General features: G+C 39.4%; 1 protein-coding gene across 1 annotated transcript in view; it reads right to left on the bottom strand.

Annotated features, from left to right (window-relative positions):
* LOC149324028 (neutral amino acid transporter 9-like) overlaps positions 1-15229 on the bottom strand; it is a 59768-nt gene that overhangs the window by 19976 nt on the left and 24563 nt on the right. Inside the window, exons 10-11 of the mRNA XM_089495595.1 lie at positions 13402-13596; positions 9412-9519 (exon numbers count right to left, since the gene is read on the bottom strand). Coding sequence (XP_089351721.1) covers positions 9412-9519; positions 13402-13596 — 303 coding nt within the window. The remainder of the gene's footprint in view (positions 1-9411; positions 9520-13401; positions 13597-15229) is intronic.

The raw sequence follows: 15229 nt of genomic DNA, 5'->3' as shown, positions 1-15229 counted from the left end.
GAAGGCAATAGCAAACCATCTCTGGGGATTCCTTGCCCAAGAAATCCTATGAAATCCATAGGTTCACTGTAAGTCGATAGGTGACTGGAAGACAGACAGACAGACAGACAGACAGAGTCAGACACACAGACACACACACTGAGGATTCACACTGGAGAAGCTTCTATCATTTTGACTGAGAAGACAGAAGTAATAAGGTGAATAAAGAGCTCTTATCTAGAAATGTATCAAAGAAGTATCAAACTTAATTCAAATATAATAAAATGAGATATTTCTTTAGAAAATTCAGTATTATTTGTTAATCATTAAACTCAGATTATTAATCCAATACAAAGGTCAAGGTACATAACATAAAGATGGAAACTTTATACATTTAGTAACATAACCTCCTTTTGTTTCTCAATTTTTGCTGTTTCTCACAGAAGCCTCTCCTTGACATCTCTATTTAATCTACATGAAGGACCTAACAGCTTCAGGATGGGGGAGTGATAAATTCTGGGAAATTAGAAAGAACTTGGTGAAGTGCCTTCTAATAGGATTTGTTGTTGTGTGCCTTCAAGTCATTTCTGATTTATGGTGACCCTAAGACTACCCTATCACAGGGTTTTCTTGGCAAGATTTGTTCAGAGGGGGTTCAGTTGGGTTTCCATGGTCGAGGGGGAATTCAAACCATGGTTTCTGGTGTCATAGTCCAGAGCCCAAACCATTATGCCACAATGGCTATCCTTACAGCCTTAGCTTACTGCTTTTAACATATAGTAGGTCTTTGTTATCCAATGGGGTTTGGTTCCAGGACCCCCCGTGGATAACAAAATCCATGGATTCTCAAGTCTCATTAAAAATAATGGCAGAGCAAAATGATGTTCCTTATATAAAATGGAAAATCAAGGTTTGCTATTTGGAATTTATACTTTTTTTGAATATTTTCAAGCCGTGGATGCTTGAATCCGTGGATAAAAAAATCCATGGATAAGGAGGGCTGGCTGTAATTGGCAAAAGACAATTGCTCTGGAGCTCTGGCTATGTTGCAGTCTTTGCTCAAATACAAAGAACTTTATCGCACAAGACCGCTCTCAGAACGGAATGGAACGAGTAAGGGACAAGTTGGGGATGCATTTTATCACACACACAAGTCCCTCAGTCATTCCATTCCCCATCCGTTCCAGAGGGGGCGATTTTTGAGAACTGTTCAAAACAGCATACCCCATTTGTCCCTTTAAACATTTTTGATAATTAATAGGGTGGTAAGTACCACCTGTACACTGTTTTGTAAACATTTTTCTTTATATCTATATTTTTTGTATATTTAATTCTCTTTTTCCATAATTTCTCATGTGCTCAAATTCAATTGTTTGATTAAGTCTACCGCCCATTTGTTCATAAATTCTTTCACTGTCTCAACCTGCAATTTCCATTTTAGAATTATATTATAAAATTTTGAATTTTTTTTAGTGTTATCTCCCCAAATTATGTTTTCGAATTCTGAATCACTGGGACCTATACCTGTCAATTTATTATTCATATTAAATCTCTCTCTTAATTGTCTATGAGCAAACCAAATACAGTTTCGTCCCTCATTTAGAAGCTCTTCTTGTGTTTTCAAAATAACATTTTTCTCCGTTATGTTTATTATATCTTTATAACACATCCAATTTTTTTTACCACATTCTTCTCTTCTGAATAATGCTTCGACGGGAGAAGTCCATGTTGGGATCTTTGGGCACCGTTTTACTTTGTATCTCATCCATACTTTAAAAAGGGGCTTTACGAATACAATGATTATTAAAATTTCTGTCCACTTTCAATTTATCATAAAACAGATATCCATGAAATCCATATCATAAATCATTTCTTTTTTGAATTAATAATCTCTTATTTTCTAATTTAAACCAATCTAAAGCACGTGCATGATAATACCACTTTAAATTTGGTAAGGCTAATCCACCTCTTTCTATTTTATCTTGTAAGACTTTTGCTTTTATCCTTGCTTTTTATTTTGCCAAACAAATTTCAAGATGTCCTTATTCCATTTTTCCAAGGGGCTCTCATTAGCAATAATCGGTAAATTTTGAAATAAAAATATCATCCTGGCTAAGATCATCATTTTAACAGTGGATCTCCTCCCAATCCATGAAAGATTTAATTTTTTCCATATTTTTAAATCAACTTTAATTTTGTTCCATAATTTGTCATAATTACTGTGAAACAGTTCCATATTTTTGTCATCAATGTAATGCCCAAATATCTTACCACTTCTTTCTTCTGAAAACCCGTCTTTTTTTTTTCAATTCTTTAACTTCTTTCTCAGGTATATTCATTGTTAGCATCATGGTTTTGTTTTTATTAATTTTATATCCTGTTGTCTTTCCATAATCTTTAAGTATGTGCATCAGTTGATCAGTACTTTCATTTGGATTTGCAATAGTCAAAACTAAATCATCGGCATAAGCCCTAAATTCCTCTTTTCTAATTTTGATAACCTTCAATCTGATGGTTTTCTCTAATAATATTCAGAAGAACTTCTAAAGACAGGATAAACAGTAACGGAGATAAAGGACAACCTTGTCTAACCTTTGCTAATCATAAAGGGTTGAGGAACCATGCTAATCATTCATTAGTTCATTCATTTGTGTCTTTCTCCCTTTTGGACCATTCTCCGTCCGTGCTGGAGCCCTGTGTGATAAAGTTCAAAGAAACACTGTCCTGGTGCTCATTACCAGAGGGTTAGCCTTAAACAGAGTGTGGAAATAGATAACATCTTATTGGCCATCCCAGCTAAAGCAGACCCACCAAATCAATGAGATTTACCTACATTTTGCCTTGTCATTCAGTTCAACAGCTCTACTCTAGCTGGGACCGGACAAAAAGATTCAGGCACATATGTTAGCCAAAATATATTACTTTGATCTTGAGATTAATTTGGGGTGCTCTGGGCCATGTTATTTTAAAAAAAAATTAAAACAAATGTATTGCTGTGTCAATATAATCAAGAATTAGAGAACTAATTATATAACATTAGCACACCAGTTTCTAAATTGCATAAATGCAAATGTTTGCAAGATGTTGACTTAGAAAATACAGTACGTGCCTGTTTACAAGATACTGTGTTTGTAACTGCCTCTGGATGTTCTCTCTTTCTTGATTACTAACAAACAGATGATGGAAAAATGTCTCTCATTTAGCCCATGTTCATTTTAATGGTCTGTCCTAACTAAGAATTATCTGCAATGGCTTTATAACCACCAATTACAGCCTGTGTTGTATCACTTTCTGCATTGTATAATTCTCTGCAAAAGTGCATGAATTCAAACTTCTGAATTCAAAGGTCAGAAACTGAGAGGCAAAGACAAATCACTGATACGGAACACATTTTACTTTGGGGTAAATCTCATCTATTTCATCACATTTTATCTGGGATTAAATCTCATCTATTTATGTGGAATTCTGTTCCAGGATCAAGAATTAATGCCCCCTTACACTGGGCTGAGCAAGGCTAAGCCATCATTGTAGAACTCCTTCAAAGAGTATTTTTTTAATCACAGGGAACGATTTTCCCAAAATAATACAATTTGCATTGGTACATGGGACAGGGCCGCCACACCTTTTCTTATGTGACTGTATTGAATGCCTTTCCATTAGAATCAACCAGTGCAAAGACAGTAAACAGCATTATTTGCCTTATAATGCCACTGTATGCTGACTCAGAAGGAAGGCTCACTGAATCTGACAGATTTGCTTCCAAGTATGAATAGGTTTAAAGGGTATTAGGCAAAGTGTTCTGCCAGTAGTGCTAGGCAATTGCACAAAGAGGTTTTGCTGCAGGTTTAAACATCCTTCAAAGTAGGATTTTCCAAGTGTGTTCCTAAAGTGCCAGTCAAGACGCAATCATATTCACCTGACTCCTTCAACAAGACTGACTTTACATACTATCTTTGTAAAGATTGCTATATTCTTTGTCTCCAGCACTGTGACACAATTCTTGCCTGACCACATTTCAAACTTCTTAGTAGTTAAAGTAGATCTTTGGTTCCCCTGCAACAGTAAGGGGAAATTTGTAGCTCTCCACATGTTACTGGGCTGCCACCCTCATCAGTTCTAGCCAACATATTTAATAATGAAGGATTGTGAGAACTGCAAGGCAATAAAAGGAGGAAGGGCACAAGTTGTCCACTCCTGCCCTACCAACAAGACTATTTCTCAACCCACTATTGAAGGACACAGTACAGTGCAGCACAAGTGGGAAGTGAGAAGGGTTTCTTTAAAATCTTAATTCCTACCCTAGAACATCTACTGCTTTTTTAAAAAATTGTCATTCACATACTGTCATGAAGGTAATGTATACATTTCATCTCAGAAAGATACTGTAGATAACCACATAACGCAACTGCCTCCTTCATTTATAGATGGCTCTTGAAAAGCAAGACGGTTGCCCATCCACAGCCTAATATGGTAGAGCTGAACTTCCAGCCTTTGTGGGTCTGTTCTGATTAAAGTTAAAATCTGGATTTCCCCCAGATGCTGTCACATGACATCTGTTCAAATTCACAAACAATTCATCAAAGCTGCCTGATTCTCTACCACCCTCTCTTCCCCCTGCTCTGTTTGGATAACCATGCAGACTATAAACATTCACAGATTAAGTGTGCCAGTAAACAGTAAAAATCTGAGCAGTGTTTCCTGACGAAGGCCATCTGGAGGCCTGTCATGGAACAGCTCAGCCTGGTGTGTTCGATCGAACTATGGGAGACCCGAAAGTTGATATAATGGGCAGCAATAGGTAAAGTGATTGCCCATATAAACATTTTATCTGCACCTTGTCACATAAAAATACACTCACTTCGCATTCTGACCCATTCCTAGATATGGTTAGCATGCCATCAGACTATCGCTTTGGCCACTCCTTTGTCTATGACTGCTATAGTTTCAAGAAAGCCCTTATCAAAAAGAATTTTAACCATTCAGAATAATACAAAAGTTTGTTCCATCCCCCGGCTGTCAAACCAAAGTTAAAATCATGGTCTGTTTCATCATTTCAAAGCAAAATATTTACTGCAAAATCAGTAATTGACAAGGAAACCCTTTTAGCACTGTTGTTTATGCTATTATAGTGGTTAGAAGAGCACAGGAAAAATGTTTTCCAAACCACAGTCTTTATTCTTGGTTTGGACTCCTAAGAAATTCCTCAGAATTACATGTGCTTTTCATTACAGCAAGCAGCAAAGTTTTTTTTCCTGTTTAATCAAAATGACCTTCGTTTATGAAATTCATGAAGCACCTATAAAATCTCCAAAAAATTAATATAAAACCATACAGGGTTCTGCAATCTGTATAGAAATAATGTAAAGCTTCAACACACAACATTGCATGGGGTCAAAAAATCCAGGCTCACCTTTTAAATATTCAGTTTCTCTTCATCATTTTACCTGTTACTTCATGGAAAGCACAACATGTTGGAAAGCCAGGTTCTCCATAAAAAGAGTAGAGTTCCAAACTTATTTTCTTACAGGTTAATCCAGCCTTCTCAACTTAGTGCCTCACATAACTCCCACCAAGCATGGCCAACCATCAGAAGTTGAAAATATTTGAAGAGCACTAGATTAATACATTCTATGCACCAGGAATGAGAAACATATGACCCACCAGATGTTGGATTCTGACTTCCATCAGCCCATGTTAGCACAGCCAATAGTGAGGTATTCCAGTATTTGGAGTTGCAGTTGAACAATATCTGGAGGGGCACATGTTTTCCATCCCTGTTGTAGATCATATTTTCTACTTTGCGCTTTGTACAGGACATTTTTATACACAGACTGAAAGTTCTGTCACCTATTTTAATATGCAAGGCTAAGATGGTTTGACCTACCTAGCAAGTTCACTATCAACTGAACTGAGAATTTAAACACCTAGCCACTGTCTTACAACGTTTCTTAGAAGCACACAGCCTAACAAAGATGGTGGTGCAAAATATATAAGCTAGAACTCAAATCCGCAACCTGGAACTCTTGAATTTAGCACTGTCTCCCTGTCACCAAAGCCACAACACGGAAACAGTTGGTTGGTATACTTTAATGATTTAAACTAAATGACTCAGATAACTTGCAGTCTGATTCCTGTAACATTTTCCTGCATGAATGGGGCTTCTGTTGAAAATAAAAATAATCTCTAATCAATGTTCTTTTTTTCTCTCACACCACAAACGATAAAGCATTAAGCACTGTTTCAATTATGAAAGTTGTAATGAAGTATTATTTCTTCTTCTCAACAGCTGCAGCCACCTCCACGGCCACCAGGGAACTGGTGAAGCTACTGTACTTCTGTTTTGGCCAGCAATCCAAATAAACTGAGAGCAGAGCATATCTTGTGGAACACATACCTCATCTCCTGCTTTCTGTTTCCTTCAGCTTCTGAATTTTGTTAGAGTGCTGGAAAATGCATGTGGATGGGAGTGGAGGGGAGAACAAAAGCTAGGGCATACAAGCAAGTAGAGATTCTTTTCTCACAGGGTGGTTATGGGCTCTTCTCCACAGTCAGTATTTGACCTCTTTGTGCAATTGCTATAGCCTAGCACTACTGGCAGAACGCTTTGCTACTGCCTTCCCTCATACCCTTTAATTTTTCACTCTGATCCTGTACTCCAGACTGTTCAATATAGGCTGGACCTTTTTTGGACTCCAAAGTCCTCTACCCAGCACGGCTGCCATTTTTATTTCTGACAAGTCCAGTCCTTGTACAACATAGCATCCTGAAAATTAAAAGGCCTACCATACCCAGCCATCAGTTGTGCACTTAGAAAAGCTCATAAAGAAAGAAGAGGATTCACCACAGGTTACTTTGCCTGGAGTCCCTTAAACCCATTACAACCATTTTGCCACCCAGGTAGCTGCTGCTGTTACAGGACAAGTCAGCCATACTATTTTCTTGCCTAAAAGGACAGTGGAAAGAGCCAGCATTATTTGGTGGGCTGAGTGTTCTAACAGGACTCTAGGAGACCAGGGTTTGAATCCCCCAATCAGCCATGGAAAGCCGTTGGGTCGCCTTGGGAAAGGCGCACTCTCACAACACTAAGGAAAGGCAATGACAAACTCTCTCTGAACAAATCTTGCCAAGGAAGCCCTGTGACAACAACTGATAAATCACTTTTTAGGCAATGTGGTGTAGTGGTTTGAGTGTTGTATTAGGACTCTGGGAGACCAGGGCTCAAATTCCCATTCAGCTATGGATACCTATCAGGTAAGTCAGAGAACCCTTCTGCCACCTAGCAGTGAACTCCAAGATCCCTTTTACACTACACAATTACAGCATCATGATTTTACATTACCTGCCACAGCAACATCCTATGAACTCCTGGGGTTTGAAGTGTGGCTGGGCACACAAGCTTTCTTGCTGAGAATTCTAAACATCCCTCCTGCAAAATCCAGGATTCCACAGGATGTTGCAATAGCAGTTAAAGTAGAAGCATAGTGTGGGATGTGAAAGGGCCCTAAAACTCTCTAGGGACTCTATGTGCTGGGAGAGCTTCTTCACAAATAATTTCCCTACATCAGCACTGTTTTTCAATTCACCTGTATGCCTTGATCATTCACTTTCTCTAGAAATTCTCTGGTGGAGTTCAGTAGCTGAAGGAGATGGAAAGCAGAAAGCAGGAATGGAAGCAGATCAGGAAAGAGATACTGGCATGAGTGGGTGGGAAGCACTAAGAGAGTTCTAATGATCTGTAATCCAGAGGGCTCTTTTACCATGTTGTTTAAGAACAGAAGCTGTGCACTTAAATTAGTTCAGCCACAAGCTTTCTGAGTGGCCATAAGTGCATTTTCCGGTGATCCCTCACCTGTGATGGTGTTGGTGAGGAATCAATATTGTTATTATGCAGCTTCACCTTCCCAATTATGAACCTATCACACAGTCGTCTTGGCAAGATTTGTTCAGAGGTGGTTTAATTTGCTCAAGGTCACCCCGGGGGTTTCCACAGCCAAAGGGAGACTTGAACCCTAGTCTCCTGGGGTCTTAGTACAACACTCAAATCACTACACAGCACTGGCTTTCAAATTATAATCATTATACATTTACAAGGTCACTGTCAAGATTTCTGAGACAATGAACAAGAAACACGTTGAACACTTGATATTTACATATTGTTGATGGTTGTAAGTAATATCATACTGTCAAATGCTAGAGATCAGCAAACCTGTCATGAAGGCACTCAGAGGGTTAAGACTATAATAATTTCCAGGAGTAAACAGTGCCACCCTTTGCTTCATAAGCCATTCCTCTGGACTGGACAGAGACTCCATGGAATAGAAGGGATTCACTTGGATGGTCATAGTGAAAGGAAGAAGGCCACTGAGGAAAGAGACTGCATCTGGGGCAGTGACAAAAGCACCAGAGGTGCATAGAATAAGGCACTGCTGATGGAGGTATGACTGAGAAAGGAGTTGGGCTTAGGCAGGCAGTGTCAGACGATTCCCGTTGGCTCATGCCCAGAGGCACATTATCCCCTCCAGTTCAGCATAGCTAAAACCCTGCTACGTCAAACAAGTTTATGATGTATGGAAAAATTAGGGTAAAAGCTAACTTCCACTTCCTCCCATAGCTGAGCTTAACCCCCCTTTATCCTTGTTCAGTCCAGAATTGGAAACATGGATAATTCCAATTCAGAACACATTTGTGCTGCATATTATCCTAATATACAAATTTCCTTCATGCTAGAACGTGCATCCTTTTTATTTTTTAAAGGTCTCCCCTAAAATACTTAATGAAACTCCTTGCACAACCTACTTAAGCATCATATTTCACTACTCAAGTCTGAAATATTGTCTATCTAATGCTACTCCCTTGCCATTTTTAATTGGCCAATATTGCAATGACATTCCACATATTGTTCTGCAAACAAAATCTCTGAATGAGTAGCCTGAGAACAGAAAGAGGAAGGACAAAAGAACAGAAAGACACTTTCAAAGCCTAATTTTTTCCAGGCTCCTTCAGGTAGGATAGATGGAAAGCTTGCTACTTCTTTCCTCTTATTTTGTTTGTTTATTTCAAAAAATATTTCACTACCAGTGCAAGCAATTCTGGGGTGGAAGAGGAGGATTGTATAGACCTAAGGTCTAAAGTTTTCCCAAGATGGAGAGCAAGGCAAAGGGCTGGGAGGTTTTTGGATACTACAGAACCAGAGTATACTTCCTATAGTTTTCCAATTTTCCCCATTTCCAGTACCAGCAATGGAGAGTGAAATGACAACTGAAAGATCCCTAGAGGCAAGGAGGTGGGAAAGGTGAGATCAGATCTCTGAGTAGGATTTCCAATTTCTCCGGGCTATAGGGAGAATATTTTAGAGATTACAGTCTCAATGTCTGATTAAATCAACAAACAGGGAACTTAAAAAGATTGATCACTTAATAAAATAAAGCTTACCTGGCAAAAAATATGTACTTGTGTTAGACCAGTCGAATTCTAAATGAAATCCTAAATGTGCTGCTTTCACAGTAACAAGGATGACTAGGTAAATAACTGAAACAGTACCTATAAAGTAGAAAGAAAAAAAGAGCAAGAGAAGGCAATGACACTCTGACACATCTAGAGTGATAAGCAACAAAAAAGCTTGTTCTCTGATTACAAGACCTACTGAAAATAGGTAAGTACTTATCACAGCCTCCAGACCCACCACACATTCCCTTTTTTCTATGGTTTCCTCTTCCACATATATATCAAATCTGGAGATAACTGCTCTTGCTATGGTTTTACTTTACTTTACAGCCAGCCAATAAGTAGAATATTGGGTTCTTCAGAAATTATTGGATAGCAACTCCCATCCACCTTAGTGAGCTCTGAAAGGTCAGAATAACAGAACCATAGAGTAGGAACAGACCACAGGCCATCCAGTTCACCCACCCCCCACCCCCCGGCCATGCTGGAATACAGTCAAAGCACTCCTGGCAGATGGTAATCTAGCCTCTGTTTAAAACGCTCCAAAGGTAACTCTACCACACTCCAAGGCAACATGTTCCACTATCAAATAACTCTCACCATCAGGAAGTTCTTCCTGTTTAAATGGACTCTTTTCCTGTAGTTTGAATCCATTGCTCCGTGTCTTAGTCTCTGGAGCAGCACAAAACAAGCTTGCTCCATCTTCAATATGACATTTTTTCAAATATTTAAACATGGACATTATACAGTGTGCCCGCGTTATATGCAGGTGCGCCTTATGCAGCTTCCAGCATACACCATGCACCAGAAAGAGTAATGGCACACGTGCCTGTGGTGCACACCACCACGTGCCGCCGCAGGCATGAGCTCCATTGGCTTTAATGGGGCTCGAGCATACGTGGAATTTCCCTTAGTCAGGGGTATCTGGAACGGATCCTCCGCGTAAGGGAAGGGACCACTGTATTCTTGTCAGAGTTTGATTTCCAACAAATATCAGGATGTCAGGATACCTGAAATCTCCCATTATTACTACATCTCTCCTTACTGAATGTTTTGTCATCTGTTCCAGGAAGGCATCATCTAAGTTCTTAGTCTGGCTTTGGGGTCTGTAGTAGATCTCCACAGCAACACCACAGTTGATTCTCTACCCCTTAATTTTTATCCAGATTTTTACCCAACCTGGCTTCCAGGATTTAAGGAATGGAACTCTTCACAGGTGCAAACATCCTGACATGTAATGCTCCTCCCCCTCCCCTCCTGTTTGATCTATTTCTCTAAAACAGGTTATAACCCTCTATTACTACATTCCGATGATGAGACTCAGGTTATAGTGATGCCTATTGCAGCTGGACCCTGTATTACATGAAGCAACCCTTCATGTGATTTGAAATAATTTTATTAGCAAAAATGAATGGCAATGTGTTTTCTCTAGGATTCTTCTAGAGAAATGTGACTCTATGGTATGCTTCTGCAACAAGTTGACCAGGAGAGTGTGCAAATGCAACTAAAGAGTGACCGCAGTTCCTTGTGTGAAAGTTAAACTGCATAATATGAACTCGTGTAATGTGAGGTTCTAATGTACATCACATTTGCTTTGCTGTGTTTAGAGTTAAAAATCATCCTGTTTATTTCCTGTGTTCTCTGCATGAGTGTAGGGATATCTAATACCACAGGTCATTCCCCCTAGCTGCTTATTTAAGTCTTCCACATATAAGTTCTTGTACCTGTCATTCAGGCTATCATATCCAGTACTGGATAACTCCTGGCCTCCAGAACACTGTTTCTCTCTCCTACATAAGTCCGTTTAAAACAATACTGATGATAGTGGCTAGATTTCAACAACATCTGGAGGGATACAAACATTCTCCATTCCTGCTTTGCATCATAATCAATTAGGAACAGACAAGGGAAAAGGCACACAGGATGTTGGACAGGGTAGCTGCGAAAATTATGTTAACACTATGTTGATTCCTTTACAGCCTTTTTGTACAATGATCATTTGTACTTGATAGGGAAAAAATTGAAGACCTTTGTAAAGATCTTCATTTCCAAGAATCCCCAGCCAGAATGCTCAATTACCATGCTAGTTGGGGGATTTGGGGAACTATAGCCTGACAACATAACATATCTAAGCTCTGTATCTGAGAAATGCTCCTAATAACTTTTGTTAAATAATTGTGGAGGGTACTATCAGAAACGTTGGGGGTTTTAAGCAGAAGAACTGTAGCCAATTCACATATTTAGAAACCTCAGCTCAACATTTTCATAAACACGAGAGAACAGAATATCAAGTTAAATTTACAATACAATATCTTTGTTTTAAGGGTTTCCTCTTCATATTGTAAACCACTTTGGAATTTTTGAAAGGCACTATGAGGAAAATGAGTCTATATGTCAAGCTGTACTTTAATATTTTACTATTACCTCAGAAAACATGTAAGAACTAGAAACTTTTGTTTTCCTTTTTTCCCTTTCTTTTTAAGTTTTTCAGAATTCTATCAAGAGAAACACAGAGATATTTTTGGCAGGAACTTATGGCCAACTCAGCAAACTTGGTGAAGGATGATGGGAATTGCAGTTCAAGAAAGTTGGGAAGGCCACTTTCCAGAAATGTTAAATGGGTAGTCAAATTCACAGCAAGCACTGCCATAAATGTTTGGCTCTTTCTCTCACAGGACCAAGCAATATTTCTGTAATCCCATCTTCCCTTTAAAAAACAGCTCTGTAGGAGTTGGCAACTGACCTCCAGGGAGCAGAACTGGGGAGGAGATGTTAAGCCCTTTCTCTCAGTAACAATTCATGGGTGGAATCACCTGCTTTACCAACCCTGAAAATTTTGGTAATATTGTAGGAGCAGAAAACTAAGGTAAAAGGCAGAAAATACCTGTCATGGAGGTCATAGCCTCCAAGGGAAGAGCACATCAAGCCTCCCAGCTTGCATGCCTTTTCAATCAAGCCTAGTGTCACTCACGTAGGGAGGAAAAAAAACATTATTTTAACTTTACAGAGTCTTCATATAGGCAGTTGGGACAATGCACCAGTGAAAGTAGCAGCAGGCTGAATTTCTGTAGTAGATAGGCAAGTGGTCACAGCATAAGGACCTTGGTACGACACTGGCAAGTAGCTACAGAAGATGAGGAACCCAGGATAAGACTGAGATATGTCGAGTCCCAAGGATCAAACAAAACACCAACAATGAAGAGAAGGTGCCTGAGAAAATGAGAAAGGGTGCTGCACATGAGCTACCCCAGGCGTCTCTTTGCCATGTCAACTTGCATGGCCTTTTTGCAGAGTGGCTCATTTTCTAGTTCCCTCTAAGTTGCTTTCTGCTTACATCTCTCTTTGAAATATCCTTACAGCTCTGGTGTCCAGAAAAGGGCTCAGACAAGCTGCTACTTTCACTGGTGACTGTCCTTCATTCCCTTTTATTTCAAGTTCAAATCAGAAGTGTGCCATATCTGAATCACTTCTAATGCCTTGTAGTTTCTGCCCTTCAGGTCCTTCCCTTTCAGAGCTTCTTGGCTCCTTACCCTGCAGATGCTTTAAATGAGGCCAGGAAACTGGGAACTGACAAGGCAATGTCTTTCGTAAATCCTGCTCTTCCACAATAGCTAATAATGTATATTTTCTTCCATGTGGTGAAAATATTAGCACTTCAGTCTTTTGAACTGGGAAGAGTCACAGAGATTGCGACCTCTTTTTCAGTGCTGCTTTCCCAACTTTGTTCAATTTTGAATTGAATCTCCACTCCCATCCAAATAAGCTTTTCAGCACCATGAAAGCTATTTGGTCATCTAGTACAGACCTCTCATCAATGCATAGTCCCCCATCTCACCCCCAGTTTAATGAAGAGATTAAAAAGAAACAGTAAAAAAAAATGAAAAAGTTAAACCAAGATTTCCATGGCCTTGTGGTGAGTGTAACTTACACTTTTCCAAACACATTACATATAAATTCTCCAGGAATGCTATTGCCTACCTAAGATGTTAAATTTGGCAAAGAAAGATGGAGACTTAAAATTCAAGAGCAGAAGAATGATGCTCAGGTAAAATGGGACTGTTTTCGATTTGTTCCACCACTCTTCAAATTCCTGAAATCCAGCACCACTGGTAGAAACAAAGAGAGAAGTTTTGTTTCCTGGCACATCCTGGCCAGCACCATCTGGACATATTACTGTAAAAATCAAAATAGGAGACAAAAAATGGGATTTAGGTTCAGGAAAGAATAAGGCAGGTGTATTCAAAATCAGAACCTAAAGAGTGAATGTAATAAGAGCTCTACTGTGTGTGAAGCAACAGAGTACTTAGTGTGGGTTCTAAATCCATCTCATAATAAATCTTCCCCCCATGATGGCCCAAACTCTGCCCTACTCACCCACATGCCTCGGAATTTTCTGAACAGTCTCAATTTATAAAGAAGGTCACACACATGCACACAAAAGTATTATGAGGCAACAACGACTCTCCTACTTCTCTCCACCCTTGCCTCCATCACACCCTCCCTGTCACCACTGTGTGAAAGTTCTCCACGCCTCTGCCAGGACACCTCTGAACAATTCTCCAGTTTGGGAAACATTGCTGAATGTTTTGTTTGTTGAAATTCTTGCTCTATCCCTGCCCTTCCTGCTTACAGAAACCAACAGAGAAACAAGACAGCAGTCAAAGGGGTGTTTTTCTTCTGTGTATTGCTATTATGGCTGCATCTAGTCACACATTCTCTCCCTCCCCATGGATGTGTGCAGTGTCTTGTTTGGTGGCATTGTATCTCATTGCCTGGAGACAAGCGGCTGCCCACTTGTCTGCCATGAGTAAGCAGTTCTTAATTAGAAACAGGGGCATTGCTTTGGGGTGTGGGGGATGAAGACCATAGCAGCTGACTCCCTAAGGGGGAATGACACCACTGCTCCCCAAGCACCTGCATTTGGGAAGAAATGGGCTGTGGTGTTCACCTGTGTGCTTCTAATATGCTGGATCTCAACGGAAAGATGGTGTGAGTAGGGCAAGACACAGTGGGGAAAGAAAGATGAAGCCTCAGATTTTTTTAATTTAAAATTTTAATTTTTTAAAAGAAATAAAAATGTTATTGTTTAATTAAAAAAAAACATCACATCTTACCAAATGTTCACTTTAACCACATTAAACTATGTACATATAAATATATGTAGGCTGTAAATATGATACTGTAACTTAAAGGTATAATTGTCATTTCGCTAGTTGTTTATTTCACAACTATTGCCATTACATTTAGTGATCTACAAGAATTACAATTTCCAAGTAATAGTAGCACAAAAAAGAGTACTAATGATTCTGCATGGTATAGTATAGGGGGTGATACCATGAGTTACCGCACCGGGTGATGCCAACCCTAACAACAAACAAAAACAAGCTTCATTTATATACTGCTCATACCGCCTAAGCAGTGTCTAAGCGGTTTACAACTGTAAGCTAATTTGCCCCCAACAATCTGGGTACTCATTTTAGCAACCTCGGAAGGATGCAAGCCTGAGTCGAGCTTGAGCCCTTTTTCTGGTCCTGAACTTGCAACCTTATGGGTTTGAGTGAGTGGCTGCAGTACAGGCATTTAACCACTGCGCCACCAGGACTCCAACGCCACTGATTAGAAGGCTGTATTAGCACATATTTACTAATGGAGTTGGATTGAAACAGTGAAATCCACTGTTAGACACTACATATAGTCTGATATTATGATCAATTGCCGTCAATCCATCTTATACATAAACATAAAGGAAAAAATAGGATTTGTATTTTAGTGAGGAATCTATTCTCTGGAGCCTAAATACCCTAAA

Source organism: Sceloporus occidentalis, unplaced genomic scaffold, assembly GCF_023333645.1.
Source record: "Sceloporus occidentalis isolate IW3139 unplaced genomic scaffold, rSceOcc1.0.p SCAF_1, whole genome shotgun sequence".
NCBI lineage: Eukaryota > Metazoa > Chordata > Lepidosauria > Squamata > Phrynosomatidae > Sceloporus > Sceloporus occidentalis.
The sequence above is the reverse complement of the archived record's forward strand: the minus strand, read 5'-3'. Positions and strand labels throughout refer to the sequence as shown.